The sequence below is a fragment of the Platalea leucorodia genome, assembly GCF_965183815.1.
Source record: "Platalea leucorodia genome assembly, chromosome: 9".
Classification (NCBI taxonomy): domain Eukaryota; kingdom Metazoa; phylum Chordata; class Aves; order Pelecaniformes; family Threskiornithidae; genus Platalea; species Platalea leucorodia.
This window is the reverse complement of record NC_138831.1, coordinates 39,976,792-39,991,463: the sequence shown is the minus strand read 5'-3', so window position 1 is coordinate 39,991,463 and position 14,672 is coordinate 39,976,792. Positions and strand designations below refer to the sequence as shown.

Genomic DNA, 14,672 nt, shown 5'->3' with positions numbered 1-14,672 from the left:
TACAAAGAATTTTTTCCATTTATATAAATGATGTCATGTGTTATGAACGTTTTAAAGTGTGACAATTCAGTGCTATGATTGTTAACCTCTATTATGTTATTGCCATAGGAATTTTTACTGTTAACTTTTTCTTAATAATGTTTCTAAATTACATGCACCAGAAAGCTAGCTTGACCTTTCCGTCAGCTCATATCCAGAATTAAACATTAAAAATAAAGTCAAAGGTCAAAAAAGACAATTGAAATACAGTTGCCAAATATAGTCATAGACAGTCAATTATGCAATGAAAGCAGTGTGCCACCCAAGAAGAGTAACAGCCTTCATTTGCCTAAACTTATCCTGTTTTGATGAGGAGAGTGTTCCAAAATATACTACTAGTTGATACATCTTGTAGTATGGAACAGTATAACTGTCTGCTTTAGGATGTCTTGGTCTTCCTGAGCTTTAAGGAAGACAGAGGTGAAAACAAACTTTGTTCTGTGCTCCAGGATCCTAGAAATCTAAAAAAAATCACTTTCAGATACTCGAACAATACAGAAAGCTGGAAGCTGTGAAGGGAGAGATCTGGATTTTGGTTTTGTTTTACAAGACTTGACTGTATAAGGAATTAAATTTTCTATTGCCTTTATGGAAAATTGCTTCCTTAAGATTCATCTGAGCTCTGTGTTTTTTTCTGTCTAGCTACTGACTTCAGTTAGCTTAGTTAGTATCCTATTAGTCAATTAATATTCTATAATAAAATTCTATAACATTAACACGCAACTCTTTTTTGTAGATTTGGAAGTTTTTTCACTAATAATTTTTAAAGCTCTTTACACAGAGGTGAATAATTCTTTTTCATAGAGGCACACAGAGTTTGAAGAATTTTCCTGAAGTCTGTAAGCAAATTGCTTAAAAGTTTGGATTAGCCTCAAGTCTCTTGAGTCTCAGGTCAGGGCCACTTCAGCACATTTTCTTCAGGATGGAGCAATAACATGCTCAATGATACAATACTGAATGTTTTTGTATGTTCAGACATTGTAAAAAATGGGGGGAAAAAAGCTGTGGGGGAGGAGGGGCTGCAATTTATCTTTTTCAATGTATCCTGTAACTGCTTCTGCAGTTGGCTGATAAACTTTGTTGATGGTTCCATAAAAATGTAACATTTCTCACTTCTGATAAATCTCAATACTGAGAGATTCAGAAAAACTGCAAAGTCACAGCTGAATTACAAAGGTGTGTCAAGGTTAAATAAATCAGTTTAAGCACAATGTGTATAGATTCAGCTTAGATGTTTTTCACTGCTCATACTGATTTTAGCTCGTACCCCAGTTTTGAAGCACACGGAGGCAGACGTAGCCCCATTGGTCTATGTTAGCTTCTCAAGCTGCTGCCTGTGCCTCAGCCCGGAGGTTTGGTTCACCCCTCGCAGAGCTTATGCAATCACTTTGTGTTCAGAGTGAGAAGAAAGTGAGTAGAAACTGCTGCTGTTCTGACTTTGCCCATATTTTTCAGCTGGTAAACACCACAGGATAGACAAGGTGATGAAGATTCAGGAGGTAAATTCAGAAGTCATGAACAGTTTTAATTGTGTTTTGTGGCCCCCCCCCCCCCCCCCCCCCACTGTGTCAGTTGAGCACTGATCTGGACATTGATACATGAGATCTGAAGAATCTTGCTGCAATGGTTCCAGACTTTACTCGCTCCTTTCTTCTCCTCCCTTCCCCCAAAGGGTACACTTATCAAAAAAGTCAATAGAAGCTGTAAGACAGGCATAACTCAGCTGCTGCTGTTATCTGCATCTTTGCTAAAACCCATCTTCATCAGCATTGATGGTGAAAAGCTGGGACTTGTGATAAGGTATAGGCTAAGGTACAGGCATAGAGTCTCTTCTGCTGGTTGAAACTTGAGGGGTGGTATCTAACACCAGTGCTAGACAAAGAGCTAGAGAGGGAGCAGGGAAATCTGTTATATTTAGATCTGATTAATCACTGTAGGAGAGAAAGTAATCCTTGGCACTGTAGGCTAAGTTTTGAGAGGGTACTTATATGTTGCCATTTGAATGAAGTATCTTTCTGTTAGAATTGAAAAGATTAGCAGAGTACTAATGCGAAGCAAAAGCACTTTCACATTAGTGAAGGTTTGTCTTCTGATGCCAGTGCATTGGTTGAACCAACCACCTCTTGAAAAATCAAGAATGCAGGTGCAAAGACAGACTTTCTGTTTGTTGGAACACACACAAACCTCAACTGAACCTGGTACATCGATACCTGCCTTGAAATATCTGGTTTTCAGATACTGAATCTTCTTGCTCTTCTATGTAATGTGTATTTAAGCAACAGAAATAAAATTTGTATAGTGGCACAGCATAGTAGTCCAACATTTGTTTGACCCCAAGAAGCATGTGTAAAATGCTATTGGAAATAATTTTGATTTCTAAGCAAGTTTGAGTATTTAACCACTAAGATGTGTATAATTTTTGTCATCAGTTAGGGTTAAGGTTTGAACAAAACTGAGTTAGAGTTCATTTAATATTGCTTATTGCTGGAAACTATGACTTGTTGGATTTTGATCAAAATAGAAGTAGTTTTCCAAGATAAAAATTTTAATCGAGATTTCAGCCATTTTGTGCCAAGATCTCACTAGATTTTTTTTTTTTTTTTTTTACTTTATCCACTGAAAAGAGGAAATAAATAGGCACTTTCTGGGCTTAGAGCACACATGGAATATGATAGGATCAGACATCTTAGGATTCAGGTTCCGGGAAGGCTTTTCTAGCAACTAAGAGACCCTTTGAAGTCTTTAAAATGAGATTCCAAAGGCAACAGAGCGTGGAAAGTCCTAAAGCATCATCTAGTCGTAGTTGTAAATCCTCTTGGATAGAGTCAAAATAAACTCTAATTTTTTTGCTGCCTTTTTTTCTGAACATAATCAAATAAAATCTGGCCAAATTCATAAACACAAACTGAAATAAAAGAAGGAGTAAGCAGTAGTAAGAGAGATTTATTTTCTATCAAAGATAAAGAGTTAACAATTGCCATGTTATCTCCAAGATGTGTTCAGTCACTCTCACTTTTTACAATCATGAATTCAAAAAGTCTGTTTTGTTTGCCCACTTAGATTATTTTACGTTAACAAGATACAAGAATTATTTTTTAATAAAAAGCATATAGTTTAGGCTTGGACAAGGTATAATAAGTGATTGTCAGAGAACAATTTTTATGAATAATGACAGATTTTTCTGGGTGACCTCGTCTCTTGGCTGCTTCCTAATTCTTGCTGTAGTTTTTCAGTATGTGACTCTCGGTTCTCACTCTGCCTTTTAGTTTTCAGAATGAAAGCAAAGCTGTCAGGTGCAAAGTGGTTTCCTCTGCTTAGTGGAGATCACTGTCCTCTGATTTGCTTAGTTTATTCTTGAGTTATCACCTTTATGTCCACCAGAAGGCTCTACTGCTTTCTGAAATGTGCACAGAGTAATATTCTTTGGGAACCTAACAAGGTCATCACTGTTGTAAACAGGATTCAACAATTTGCTTTCAGTGAAACAGTACACACATATTTCTTGGACTAAGCAGTTAACTTCTAATGCATTTTGAAACAAGTGAGTGATAAATATAGACTAATTACAATTTGTGAGTGAGGATTGGGTTTGGTATTTAATTTTGTCATGGAATTTAAATCCACATACATTTAATACAGTGGCTTTTGAATTAAAATCTTAGGAAATTTTCGCACTTTCATTATTTTTGCCGTTACTTTCATAGGATGTGTATATATCTTTTTATTCTGTAACTTACTAGAGAAGTTTGAAATACAAAGACCCTAATTCCTCGCTGTCTTGGCATCCTTACATTTATAGTCTTGACTAGTCTTGACTGATGAGAGAAGCTCTGTGAATTTTGGCACTTGCCAAAGTTATGATGAAGTTATCATTCTACAGACATTTCTCAATGTGAAGATTGTGCTTCACATTATTCACGCTTCACAGTTCATGGGCTGAAAACAAGTAGTTGACTCTGTAAAACTGTCAATGCAGCTTCCTTTATGAAGCTAAGTTATGATAGCTAAAAATATGAATGTTTTCTTGTTTTTATTTAGTAGCACATGTCAGTGATTCAAAAGGGAAAAGGATTCCTTTTACTTATTATGGAAGTAGAAAATTAGGATAAAATGAGAAGATACTTCTCGGAGCAACATTTTTGTACCCATTGATTAATTTGACTGTAACTGTTCTGGGATTCCATCCTGAGAAACAGGTCTGATTTACCTTTCACTAACTTTCAGAGCTGGAAATCATGGAACAAGAATATTTGAACATCCAGATTAATACATCTTTGTAATGTGTACGATTTTAGAATTATGCTTTTCAGACACCCCAGGTAAAAATAGCCTTTTTAGACTTCTAATGTTAAAAATTTTGCTTTGGGGAAGTGTATTAGTCCAGGTGGGTTTTTTGGTTTTGTTTGTTTGTTTGTTGGTCGTCTGTGTGTCGTTGTTTCGCCCCCACCCCCTGACCCCCCCCCCCCCCCATTTATTTTCTTTATGGGTATTTTAGTATAGAGCCATAAACACGTCTTGAAAAAGGCTTCTTACATAGTCTGTCGAATAGAGGGTATGACAAAAAAGAAGTTTTCCATAATACTAATTTTTTTAGTTTCTCAGAAATTCCAAGTTATCAGTGTTAACATTTTTCCAGTCCTCTTTGTCTATATTTTCCTATTCTATTTGTCCAACGAAAGCATTTGGATATTATTTCCTAGCACATAATAGATAAATTACAGCAAAAGACTTCCCACATACTTTAGCTAAATTTAGTGGAGACAGTTCATCATAGTGCACATCAGTTACCTGGTAAACCATTCAAGTATCGATTGTTTTTCCTCCTGATACTTGTTGCATTTACCAGAAAAAGAATTCAAAATTTTTCACTGCAATATAAATGTAAGGGTTTAACAACTCAAGGTTGCCTTTCTGTAATTTGTAATAGTTAGTTACGATCACTAAATATTCATAAAGTGTTCAGAAAACTACAAGAAAATGGATTGCCTTTAGCACAAGATAATCTGATATTCTCTAATGGTTTCACTACAGAATGTTTCAGGGTGTCATTAGTGTGCTTCAGCAGCATGGGATCTTGCACAGAATTGAGAACCTTTACTTGAATTTGAAATAATGCTAAATTACTAACAAAGTTTTTACTTAAGCAGTGTGGAACTAAAAAAAGCAAATTTATATAATTATTCAGCTCTATATGCTGTCATAATCTCTTTAAAGTGTAAATAATAACAGAAAAAATATGATTACAGTGGATATTCACTTATCTGCAAAAATTTAGAAGAAACTATTTCAACAGTCAGTAACATTTTTTCCCAGAGATTTTTATGGGAGCAACATTTCACTTTAAAACTAGCCCTATGGATCTCTATTGTAGCAATGTCCTCCTGAAACTCAATGGGAGTCATCTTGAATATGGACCAAATAATTTATTTGGCTGCTGGCCATGTGTTGTCCCTCAGAGGAATATGGTTGTTCACTACGTAATAGCGTAGGAAGAAAGGAGACATATGGAAACAAATTTTAAAAGAAACAGTAACATTAGTGAATGAAGTTTTAACCATGCGAGTTGCCAAGCACTTAATGTAGTAATGAAGTAAAGAAATATATTATGAAGCCCACTAGTCAGGCACTTAGCATGCAAAAGTGCTGTTCTTATAGAAAATAAGCAGTCAACTTCAGTTGAAAGCTGAATCACACTAACAGTTCTTGAAGTTTGATTTATTGATTTCTTCTGCTGCTGTTATAAAAAGCACAATAATCTGTACAACCTACATTAAAACTGTATTTAACAGCATCCTTGGAAATATATTTGCCCTTTCAGTTGACTATAAATACTACACCAGCACGTCTCTGGCCCCTTTTCCTTATAATTTTGTTTTGAAACATGCAATATAATCCTTTGTATTTTCCTGTTATATCTTAATAAAGTAACATCTTTTGAAGTAGATGTCATATTTCTCTAAATAAACACTATATTTGTAATAACATGAACACCAAAGGGGCAAAAATAGTGACTGTAAAGTTGATGCCTTCAAGTATAAATGGAAGATATATAGGTATTTGTGTGAAAAAGAGAGTAGTGCAACAATTCTTCTGCCAGTTGGTACAGCTTTGCAAAATATTATATGTCCATTCCCTCTAGATGAGTCATGTTTTTGGAAGAAAGGGGAGAGAATATTTTTTCAGCATCATGATCATTGTAATAATGAACTGCAGAAACTATAATAGATTTTGTTCCTGGCTTGGCAAACTATCTAAAAGATTTTGCAAGAGAGTTTACATAATTCTTTCCATTGAACTTTCTAGTATTGCATATGTTTTAATTGTTAACTCAAACACACCAAACTTTTAGGTAGTTTGTGGACTACATAAGTATGGTTTAATGTTTCATAAGTATTTTATGAGCAGAGTTTGTGGTTATACGTTTTCATACTTACAACCTTAATTCACTTGTTAAAATATGCTCTCTGTTTGCTAATAGTTACCAGCTGTAGCTAATACATTAGCAGATCTACAATGTAGTATTTAAAATGACGCATTTCAAAATCAATAACAAATGTCCTGCTGTAGGATTAATTGGAAAACTTGTCTTATACAATGGTCTGTACACTACACAAAATTCTTTTGAAATTACTATAAATCAAGGAATAGGAAACAAGGATGTGTAAATTTCTGAAAACTTAGAAGAGGAAAAGCAAAAGTATTACTTACTGTAGTTGTTGTTTGCTTCTCTTGTCCCTTTTACTTTGCCTCGCTTATCAATCCTCATATACCACTGAGTTCGACAGAAAAGTCTTCTCACTCTTACATCCCCCCCTTCCATATAATCATAGCTTCTGGTATGTCGCTCAGGGCTGGAACAGTTCACATTTGTAGCCATTTGCTCTGGAGTCATGTCATTGCAAGCTAAAGATATAGTGCCCATTAGAAAGATAATGTAAAAGTATGATCTGTAGAGCAAAATTGGCAGGATCCATGTCAGTATCCATTTGTGCATTATAGTGCAGTGTTCTGGGTGTTCATGAACAACATAATGAAAACTAAATCTCAAGTAGACTGTTGCTGTTAGGTCACCGACCTGCCTTCTGTCTTTATGAGTTACAGATTCATTTAAATGAGATTGTTCCCTCTTCTAGAATTCTGATCGTTATTCCTTAATAGTTAATGGCGAAACAGAAGAGCTTCTTAAATATCTCTTCAGTCAGAATATCCTTTAAAGACACAAGTTATAAAAACCTTTGTTGTCGTGACCTTCTGTACTACTTGAATTTGCTGCTTGCACTGAAAGTAAAAGATCTGTGAGAAAAGGTGCATGTGTAAGTCTTTATGCTCAATTGTTACAAACGTGCAAGGATACATTATGCTACTGAAAAGTACTATACATAAATGTATGACATGCTAAGCCGATTTATAAAAATATGCAAATATACATACAATAGATATCTCACACAACTTTTTACATAAACAGACATTTAAACTGATTGTAAACATAGTTCTGTCTTCATTTTTAAGTCCTTCCAAAAATCCTATTGATTCAGTTGAACTACCTTCTCATGCATGGTAAAATTCTGCTGATTACTTCATTCCTATATATTCACTATTAGCACAATCTATCAGATAACTTCTCTCTAGTTCAAATTTCAAAACAGACCTCACGGTCTTAGCCTTGTATTTTTATTCCTACCCTCTTCAGTTTATTAATAGAAATAGTTTTCTTAATGCTTTTTAGTATCTAGCATATACAAATGAAGATAAAAGTTATAGCTATTAGAAACTGTTGACTGTTCTTGTAAAGGACAGATAACTTACTTGTTCCTGTTGATAAGAGCTGGATACCCAAGTATTCCATTTCTGTTGTCTGCTTTTTGCAACATGAGACACTCTACTGTAGCTACAGACTTTCTCAGCTCAGAAAGACTCCACCAGAGTTGTAATTGTTTCCATAAATCAACACGCCGGAGAGATGGTGTGTATGTGCTTATGCGTGCGCGTGCATGTGTGTGTTGAGCCTGTTGTTCAGTCCTTTTCGATAAATACCTTTGCTGACCTCACTTGGAAGCAATTAGAATTTAACCAGTCAGCTGTCAGTTGAATGCACGAACAAAAATAAAAGGAGACTTGCATTGTATCGTGTCCAATGGTCATCAGAGGGAGCTATGTACATAGTTTATACTTTAAATCTCCAAGAATCTACTTTCTAAAAACATATATTCTGTGGTGTGTGGATAGAATTGCTTCACATGCTAGCTAGTGTTTCTGTGCTTTGATTTAGGTCAGTATTTTTCTGCCCTTAAAAAATTCCTCCTTCTGTCTTTTGTACTCACACGCTTACCTCGGTTTGCTTTCAAATCTCTTCTGCAGTTTGGTGGATTCGTAGTCTGCTTAGTGCCTTTCTGATAGATATATGAAACATGTGGGTCCATTATGTACTGTGGAGAAGGGGGTGCTGTGGCCGTTGTAGATCATGCAGTATATTGTTATATCATGGACTTGAAAAGAGGAACAACTGCACAGAAGATCACTGAGATTTTTATTTGATCAGCCACTAGGTGAAAATGAGAATGTATATTTGGATGGTTCGAGGTCTGACATTCAAACACAACCTTTATCAGCATGAAGGAAAAATTACTACTAGGGAACAACCTTTCTTAGCTGATGTAGTTATTAGTTCTTGAAACTCACAACACAAGAATGAAAAGTGGCAGCAATGCAAGAAAAGCCCTTATGCAGCATACCAACCAATGGGTGACCAGCAGGCTTAAAATAGAGAGAATCAAAATAATGGGTAGATATGCCTAGTTTTCTGTTTCTGTATGCTTATGTCCATCTTTGGCACCAGTCTGCTATCCAAAGCCTGTGTTCCATTTCACGCTTAAATTCTGTTGAGTTTCTGGTGAATGCATTTGCAAAATATACTGAAGCTAAGTTTTCACTAGCTCCTTATCCTGTTTAATTTCCACACTGCTGATGTGACTATACCTCAGACCCTTTAGTAAATAATAGTAACAAGGGAATTTTGGAATTAATCCACATGTTAAGAATAGTTTGCCTACCTTTAGTTGTCTATACTTGATAACATAATGCAGTTTATCATACCCTGCTTTTATCCCACCCCCACTCCTTCCTCTCTGTAGGAGTGGATAACCGTTACTTCTTAAAAATTATGTAAACTATAGAGGCACTTAAAAATCATAGGGAGTACATATGTGCCACCTTGTGGTGAGGGGGACATAAGTAAATCGGGGTTTTTCATTGGAGTGATCCAAAATGAGCATGGAAGTGTATGGCACGGGGCAACCTTATATTACTCAGCCTTTCCTATACACAAACACCGAGAATGAGTCATTTCTTAACATCCTCAGCTTCCTTCTCCGCGGTCATGTGGTTTAATCCCATTTGTCACTCACTTTGCATTCTTTTTTTAACCATTTTCACTTGAAGTCCAAAGTTGATTGACTTTTCTTGTCATTATCTCCATATCAGCTTATTGGGCTGTTCCCCATATTCTGTGGCTCAGCCTAATTTTCCTAATTCAGCAAAAGGCTCAATATATGCACCTTTACGATGTGAAAAGTACGGCGCTTAGGGCTTTCAAAGACTGGATGCCTGCAGTAGATACACAAAGAAGTGGCTTTCGTTAAGTTAACCGTTGTAAAGTGTGATTACAGCCATTTCCAGTTTGACTTGTATCTTGTCAACCCATGACCATCATTCTGACAAGAAGTGAGGACTGAAGAGATTTATCCCAGTTGCGGTTTTTGCCAGTACACTTGCTGGATTTATATCAGTATGTTCTCTGATCCATTCCACAGTCTGAATTCAGAATGATAGCAATGAAAAAAATTTGTGGTATTCAAAAGGCTTATCTGTTGTGTATTATAAAGAAAGCGGTCGAGGATAAAAGGTAATCTGTGTTTTGCTCAGCAAAGTAGGATGCAAGTAGAAATGTTTTTGTAAATATTCTGGGTCTTTTATGTGCGATACCAACTTTCACTTTTGGATCCATACTGTTTTTAATTTTTCTTTTTCCTTGCTAACTTATTGTTTCTGACAGTTAGTAACAGGAGAAAAAAATACATACCTGAGGTTTTGGTTCCAGAAAGCTGGAGCTGCTCATTGTCCGGGCATAGGCACGCATTTCTCTTGGCTCTGAAAAAGTAAATCACTTGCTGTACGTGTGTTTTTTAAGGGGTGCTTCAGTTCAGATCTTTATGACATTTTGTATTTAGAATAAATGAAAAGCAGTTTAAATAAGGCACTAGCTGTAAGTTTAGTCAGTGAACAATGCAGTTAATCTTTAATTGCTGCTGATAACATTCATATCCTCACGTTTTCTAATTATAGAATAACTTTTTTCCACAATGCTTTAACTGCAGTTTTATTTAATCGCACAGTTTTATGTCTTGCTATACAACAAGTACAACTGCATATTTTTTAATGAAAGGATGCCATTTTGATCTGCATATGCAAGTCAGGATTCTTTGCAGAAATTTCTGATCCCTTGAATGATCCAACCCACTTCTGTTTAAACCAAGCATATAACTAATATGTCTCTCAAATTGAACTGGTTTAGTTTTATGGAAGGTTTAGCTTGACTGGCACTTCTTGCTCTATCTTCTTACAAACATGCATGCCCAGGGCTTTGCAAATCCAATCCCAAGCGAGTCCTTAATGATCTACAGAAATTGTCCACCTAAAATGCTAGTGATTTTGCGTTTCGTTGGTGAGACTGTATTTGAAGAAATGTATTAAGGTATCAGGACCACAGAAAACATGAAAATATGCAAAATACACGTGCTGTAAGCCATACTTTAAACCTGCCCGCTTTATGTTAACCCATGCATTGGTTCCTGCTTCCTAATTGATAGACAGTTGTGCACAGCATTGCTACAGTGCACATACTGAAAAGCAAAAAGTGGAATTGAATTGAAAGCACTTGCTTCCAATTATGAAGATTGTGCATAGGCCTCCAGTTCAAATAGAAACAGCTTAATAAAATCTATTCCCTTTTCCCTCACATAGGAAATTACTTTTTGTCCTTTTAGATGAAAACATGACTACAGGGATCCACGCTTTCCTAATCTCCAGGCTGGCCTGTTGTAATATGTACCGCCCAGGTTTGGCATTGGGTCATGAATGTGAGTTTTTGAAAAAAACCTCCATTTTGTCCAGCTTGCCCTCAGGGCAACGCATACCTGCTAGGAAACTATCATTCTCCTGCTCCTTGTTCCCTGATCCATTTCAAATTTGCTTTAGAACGTCTTCCAGAACTTCCAGAATTTATGACAGTAGGAAGAGAAAAATCTCTGTATCAGACTTTAAGCCTAAGATGTTGGGCTTTAATGCCCTGCCGCAATAGCTAAAATGGGATTGGAAGGTCCTATGGAAAAAATTCCACAGATGTGAAGGTGCTAAACGTTCTTATGGTTAAATCCTTATCCTTAGTTCCCTGATCTCAGAAATCAGGATAAGATCAAAGTTGACTTTTGCTACATGCAAAAGATACAAGAATAGTGCTACTGTTTGTGAGAATCTTCCATCAACATCGATATCTGAAAAAGACTGCAACATGCATGCAAAATAAATTTGTTTAACAAGGCGGTAAAAACTAAAGAGAGATGAGGAATATGGCACTTCAGTTTGGATTTATCTTTTCAGGTTGTAAACCTAAGTGTAAACTTAAGATTAAAAACCATACTTATGAATCCTTTGTCTGCCTGACTATAAGAATGTCTTTTTGTTTTTGGTAACTGGTATGGGTTATAAAGCCTTACTGAAAAGACAACAATAAATTTTTCCTAGCAATTTTCAAAACAGATCCCTTAAGCATCATTCATTTCTTTGTTTCCTCCTATTCATCCAGATCATATTGAGCTGATTTAAATCTACAGGAAAATTGGAATGGGATGCAGTAGATACTTAAACAAACAACACACACAAAACACCAACAAACAAACAAAAAAACCCAAACCAAAACCAAACTATCAGATAGTTGACAACTATATAACAACTTCCTTTTTTTGTTAATTAGCTGCAGCAAATGTTTTTTATGTAGCTTATTTTGGGGAAAACAAAGCCTGGGAATACCTTAGCTCAGTCAGTAATAAACTTAAAAGGTAAAGCCATCCAGGCCTTTTTTTCACTAGGACAATGGAGTATCATGGTACTGACTTTTGAAGGCGATAAAAAAAAAATGTGATGGCAGTCAGATGAATCCTTCCTTTCTGAACGGAGTTTGCACAGTATATGGTTATGATAGGTCTTCTTGTTATTCATAGCTTGATAACCCTCAACTTCAGGGAATCCTACTTGTGATGACATCAGGGCACTCAGACCTAAGATGTCGTCGCAGAATTGAATTGTAACAGTACGTTTTTTGGTGGAGGTACAAAAAAATGTGGAACTGATATGAGATAATACTGAGGAGAACAATTTGGTTTATCTGCTTTATTATCAGGTAGGAAGTTCAGAGGTCTCTTTCTGAAGTGATCCATATGTTTGTATTCAGATTTTACTTTTACCAAAATACTTACCATGTAGTGATTTCTTCTGCCTGATTTTAGATATGTTCTTAAAAAAAAAAAGGTAGCATCTTTTTATATGCGCAGATGGTTGGATAAGAATCAGCTTTAAGACTTAGATTTGTGGAACTTTGCTGAAGTATCTATCTTCTTAAAAACTTGCAAAAATCTATTGTTCCTATGACTTTACATGTAATCATTAAATTTTACATTAGTAGCAATAAATAAAAATAAGGTATTCATGTTTAGCTTTTAACTCAGATTGTAGCTATACATAGGTATGAGCGTTGCATATAATTCAAGACTGGATTATGCAAATTACTTCCATGTTTTTTTCTTTTCTTTTCAAGTGGTCAGACAAGGTAGCCATTTTTAACTCTTCACGTAGGTCCATATATGGCGTAACTATTATAGTAATTTACTTGGTGGTTAAATGTTTTATGGACCATATAAAAATAATTTATTAATAATATCTAAAGCAAGAATAAAGCTTTGTTGCCATGATAGTATATATCCATTATTACCCTGTCTATCCACTGCCCTCTTAATCTTAGGAAACATTTTTAGTTCCTTCTAATTGGAGCCCACTTGAAGGCAGATTTTGGAGGACAGTTTTCAGCCTTTTTTTTTTTTTTTTTTATAGTTCTGAAACTGTGGCTTCATTGATCTGCTAATACTACCCATATACCTCATTGAACAAACAGGTTGATTGAGAATGAGAATGGAAAATTATCCTCTTATTCAAATACTTCTTCATATTTCTAATTAAAATCTAGTCATGAAAAAGAACTAGATTGTGAAAATTATATGGTCCTCTCTCTGATTTGCACCACAAGTTGCACTCCTTGACTAAACCACAATAAAGCTGAAATTATTAGTAGACTTCCAGTAACTACCTGTTGGCATCTAGTTAGATAGCAGTGCACTAAGCACTGCGTTTTCTGATGTGAAGATGCTGCCAGTTAAAGTCAGAAAGAAAAAATTGTTAAAAGGATTAGTAAAAATGTACAGCAAGTATAATGGCACATGACATCTTACATAGATATATACCTGTACATAATGAAAGAACCTGCAATATCATTTTGTAGTAGGTAATCTTACACATATATGTGTAAGGTAGTCTATAACCCATCTGAAAGCGAGCTGGCTGTGCAAAGAGAAGAGATAGTGATTGGTCAGAATTTGGGGAAAAATGCTTTGGGTGGAAGAGCTGAATCTGAATCTGAATTCTCTCAGTGCCAGGAGGCACACAAGGCGTGAACATCGTTCTTCCACTTCGATCGGTCTGCGGCTGCGTGCTCTGGAGTCCCAAGGGCCACAGCGCAGTCTTCTGTTGGTTTTTTCCTCAAGACATGACCGATCCAGTTCCATCTCCTCCTCCTCACTTCATTACTGATTTTCTCCATCTCCGCCATTTCGTGTTTTTTTTTTTTTTGAAAGTTGATGCTCGTCGTTTCTGCAACTTTTTATTTTTTTTTCCAGGAGGAAGTAGTTGGCCTCCTGCCCAACCCCCATGACTTGGAGGGCCAGTGGGTTTTCTGTCAGGGTGGCCTTCCCTTAGGCTGCGTTGGTTCACGGCACCTTCTTCAATTTTATCCGGTGCACCCTCCAGAGAGGGATCCCCTATCCACCACCCAGGGGACGCGCCTTCTAGCCGTGCAGCCCCAGCCGAAGGTGGGTGGAAGAGCACTAAGATTTAGCTAGGAGTTTGGGACTGGGCACTCCCAGGAATGTGCGGGGGAAGAGAGAGGCTAGCACTGAAGAGAGAAAGTTCAGAAAGCGAACTGGGGAAATTTGAGGAAAGGACAGGGACCTAAGTATGGAGGTTGTGAGTCAGTAGACAAGAAAAATGAAACAGGAACATTTCCAAAATCCAAAAGTGAACTGAAGCTTTACAGAGAAGCAATTTCTTCAGCTGCCCATGGGCCTACATTGCAAATCTTTTGGCATGGCCCAAAATATTAGGTCCCTCCGTGTGCTTACAGCCACCTTCTACAGGTGTGAGTTTCTCCGATTAAGTAGGCATGATAGACCCAATACGTACTGTCCCTATTGCATACTGTAGGTGTAAAAATGCTGCTGTGATGGAATTTTAAAAACCTAGGCTCACGCATA

The 14,672-nt window shown here is 36.4% G+C and overlaps 1 protein-coding gene across 1 annotated transcript in view; it reads right to left on the bottom strand.

Annotated features, from left to right (window-relative positions):
* Positions 1-7,033, bottom strand: part of FGF7 (fibroblast growth factor 7) — a gene marked incomplete at both ends in the record, with an annotated part of 28,797 nt that extends 21,764 nt beyond the window's left edge. Inside the window, one exon of the mRNA XM_082321478.1 lies at positions 6,748-7,033. Coding sequence (XP_082177604.1) covers positions 6,748-7,033 — 286 coding nt within the window. The remainder of the gene's footprint in view (positions 1-6,747) is intronic.
* Between the last annotated feature and the right edge of the window lie 7,639 nt (positions 7,034-14,672).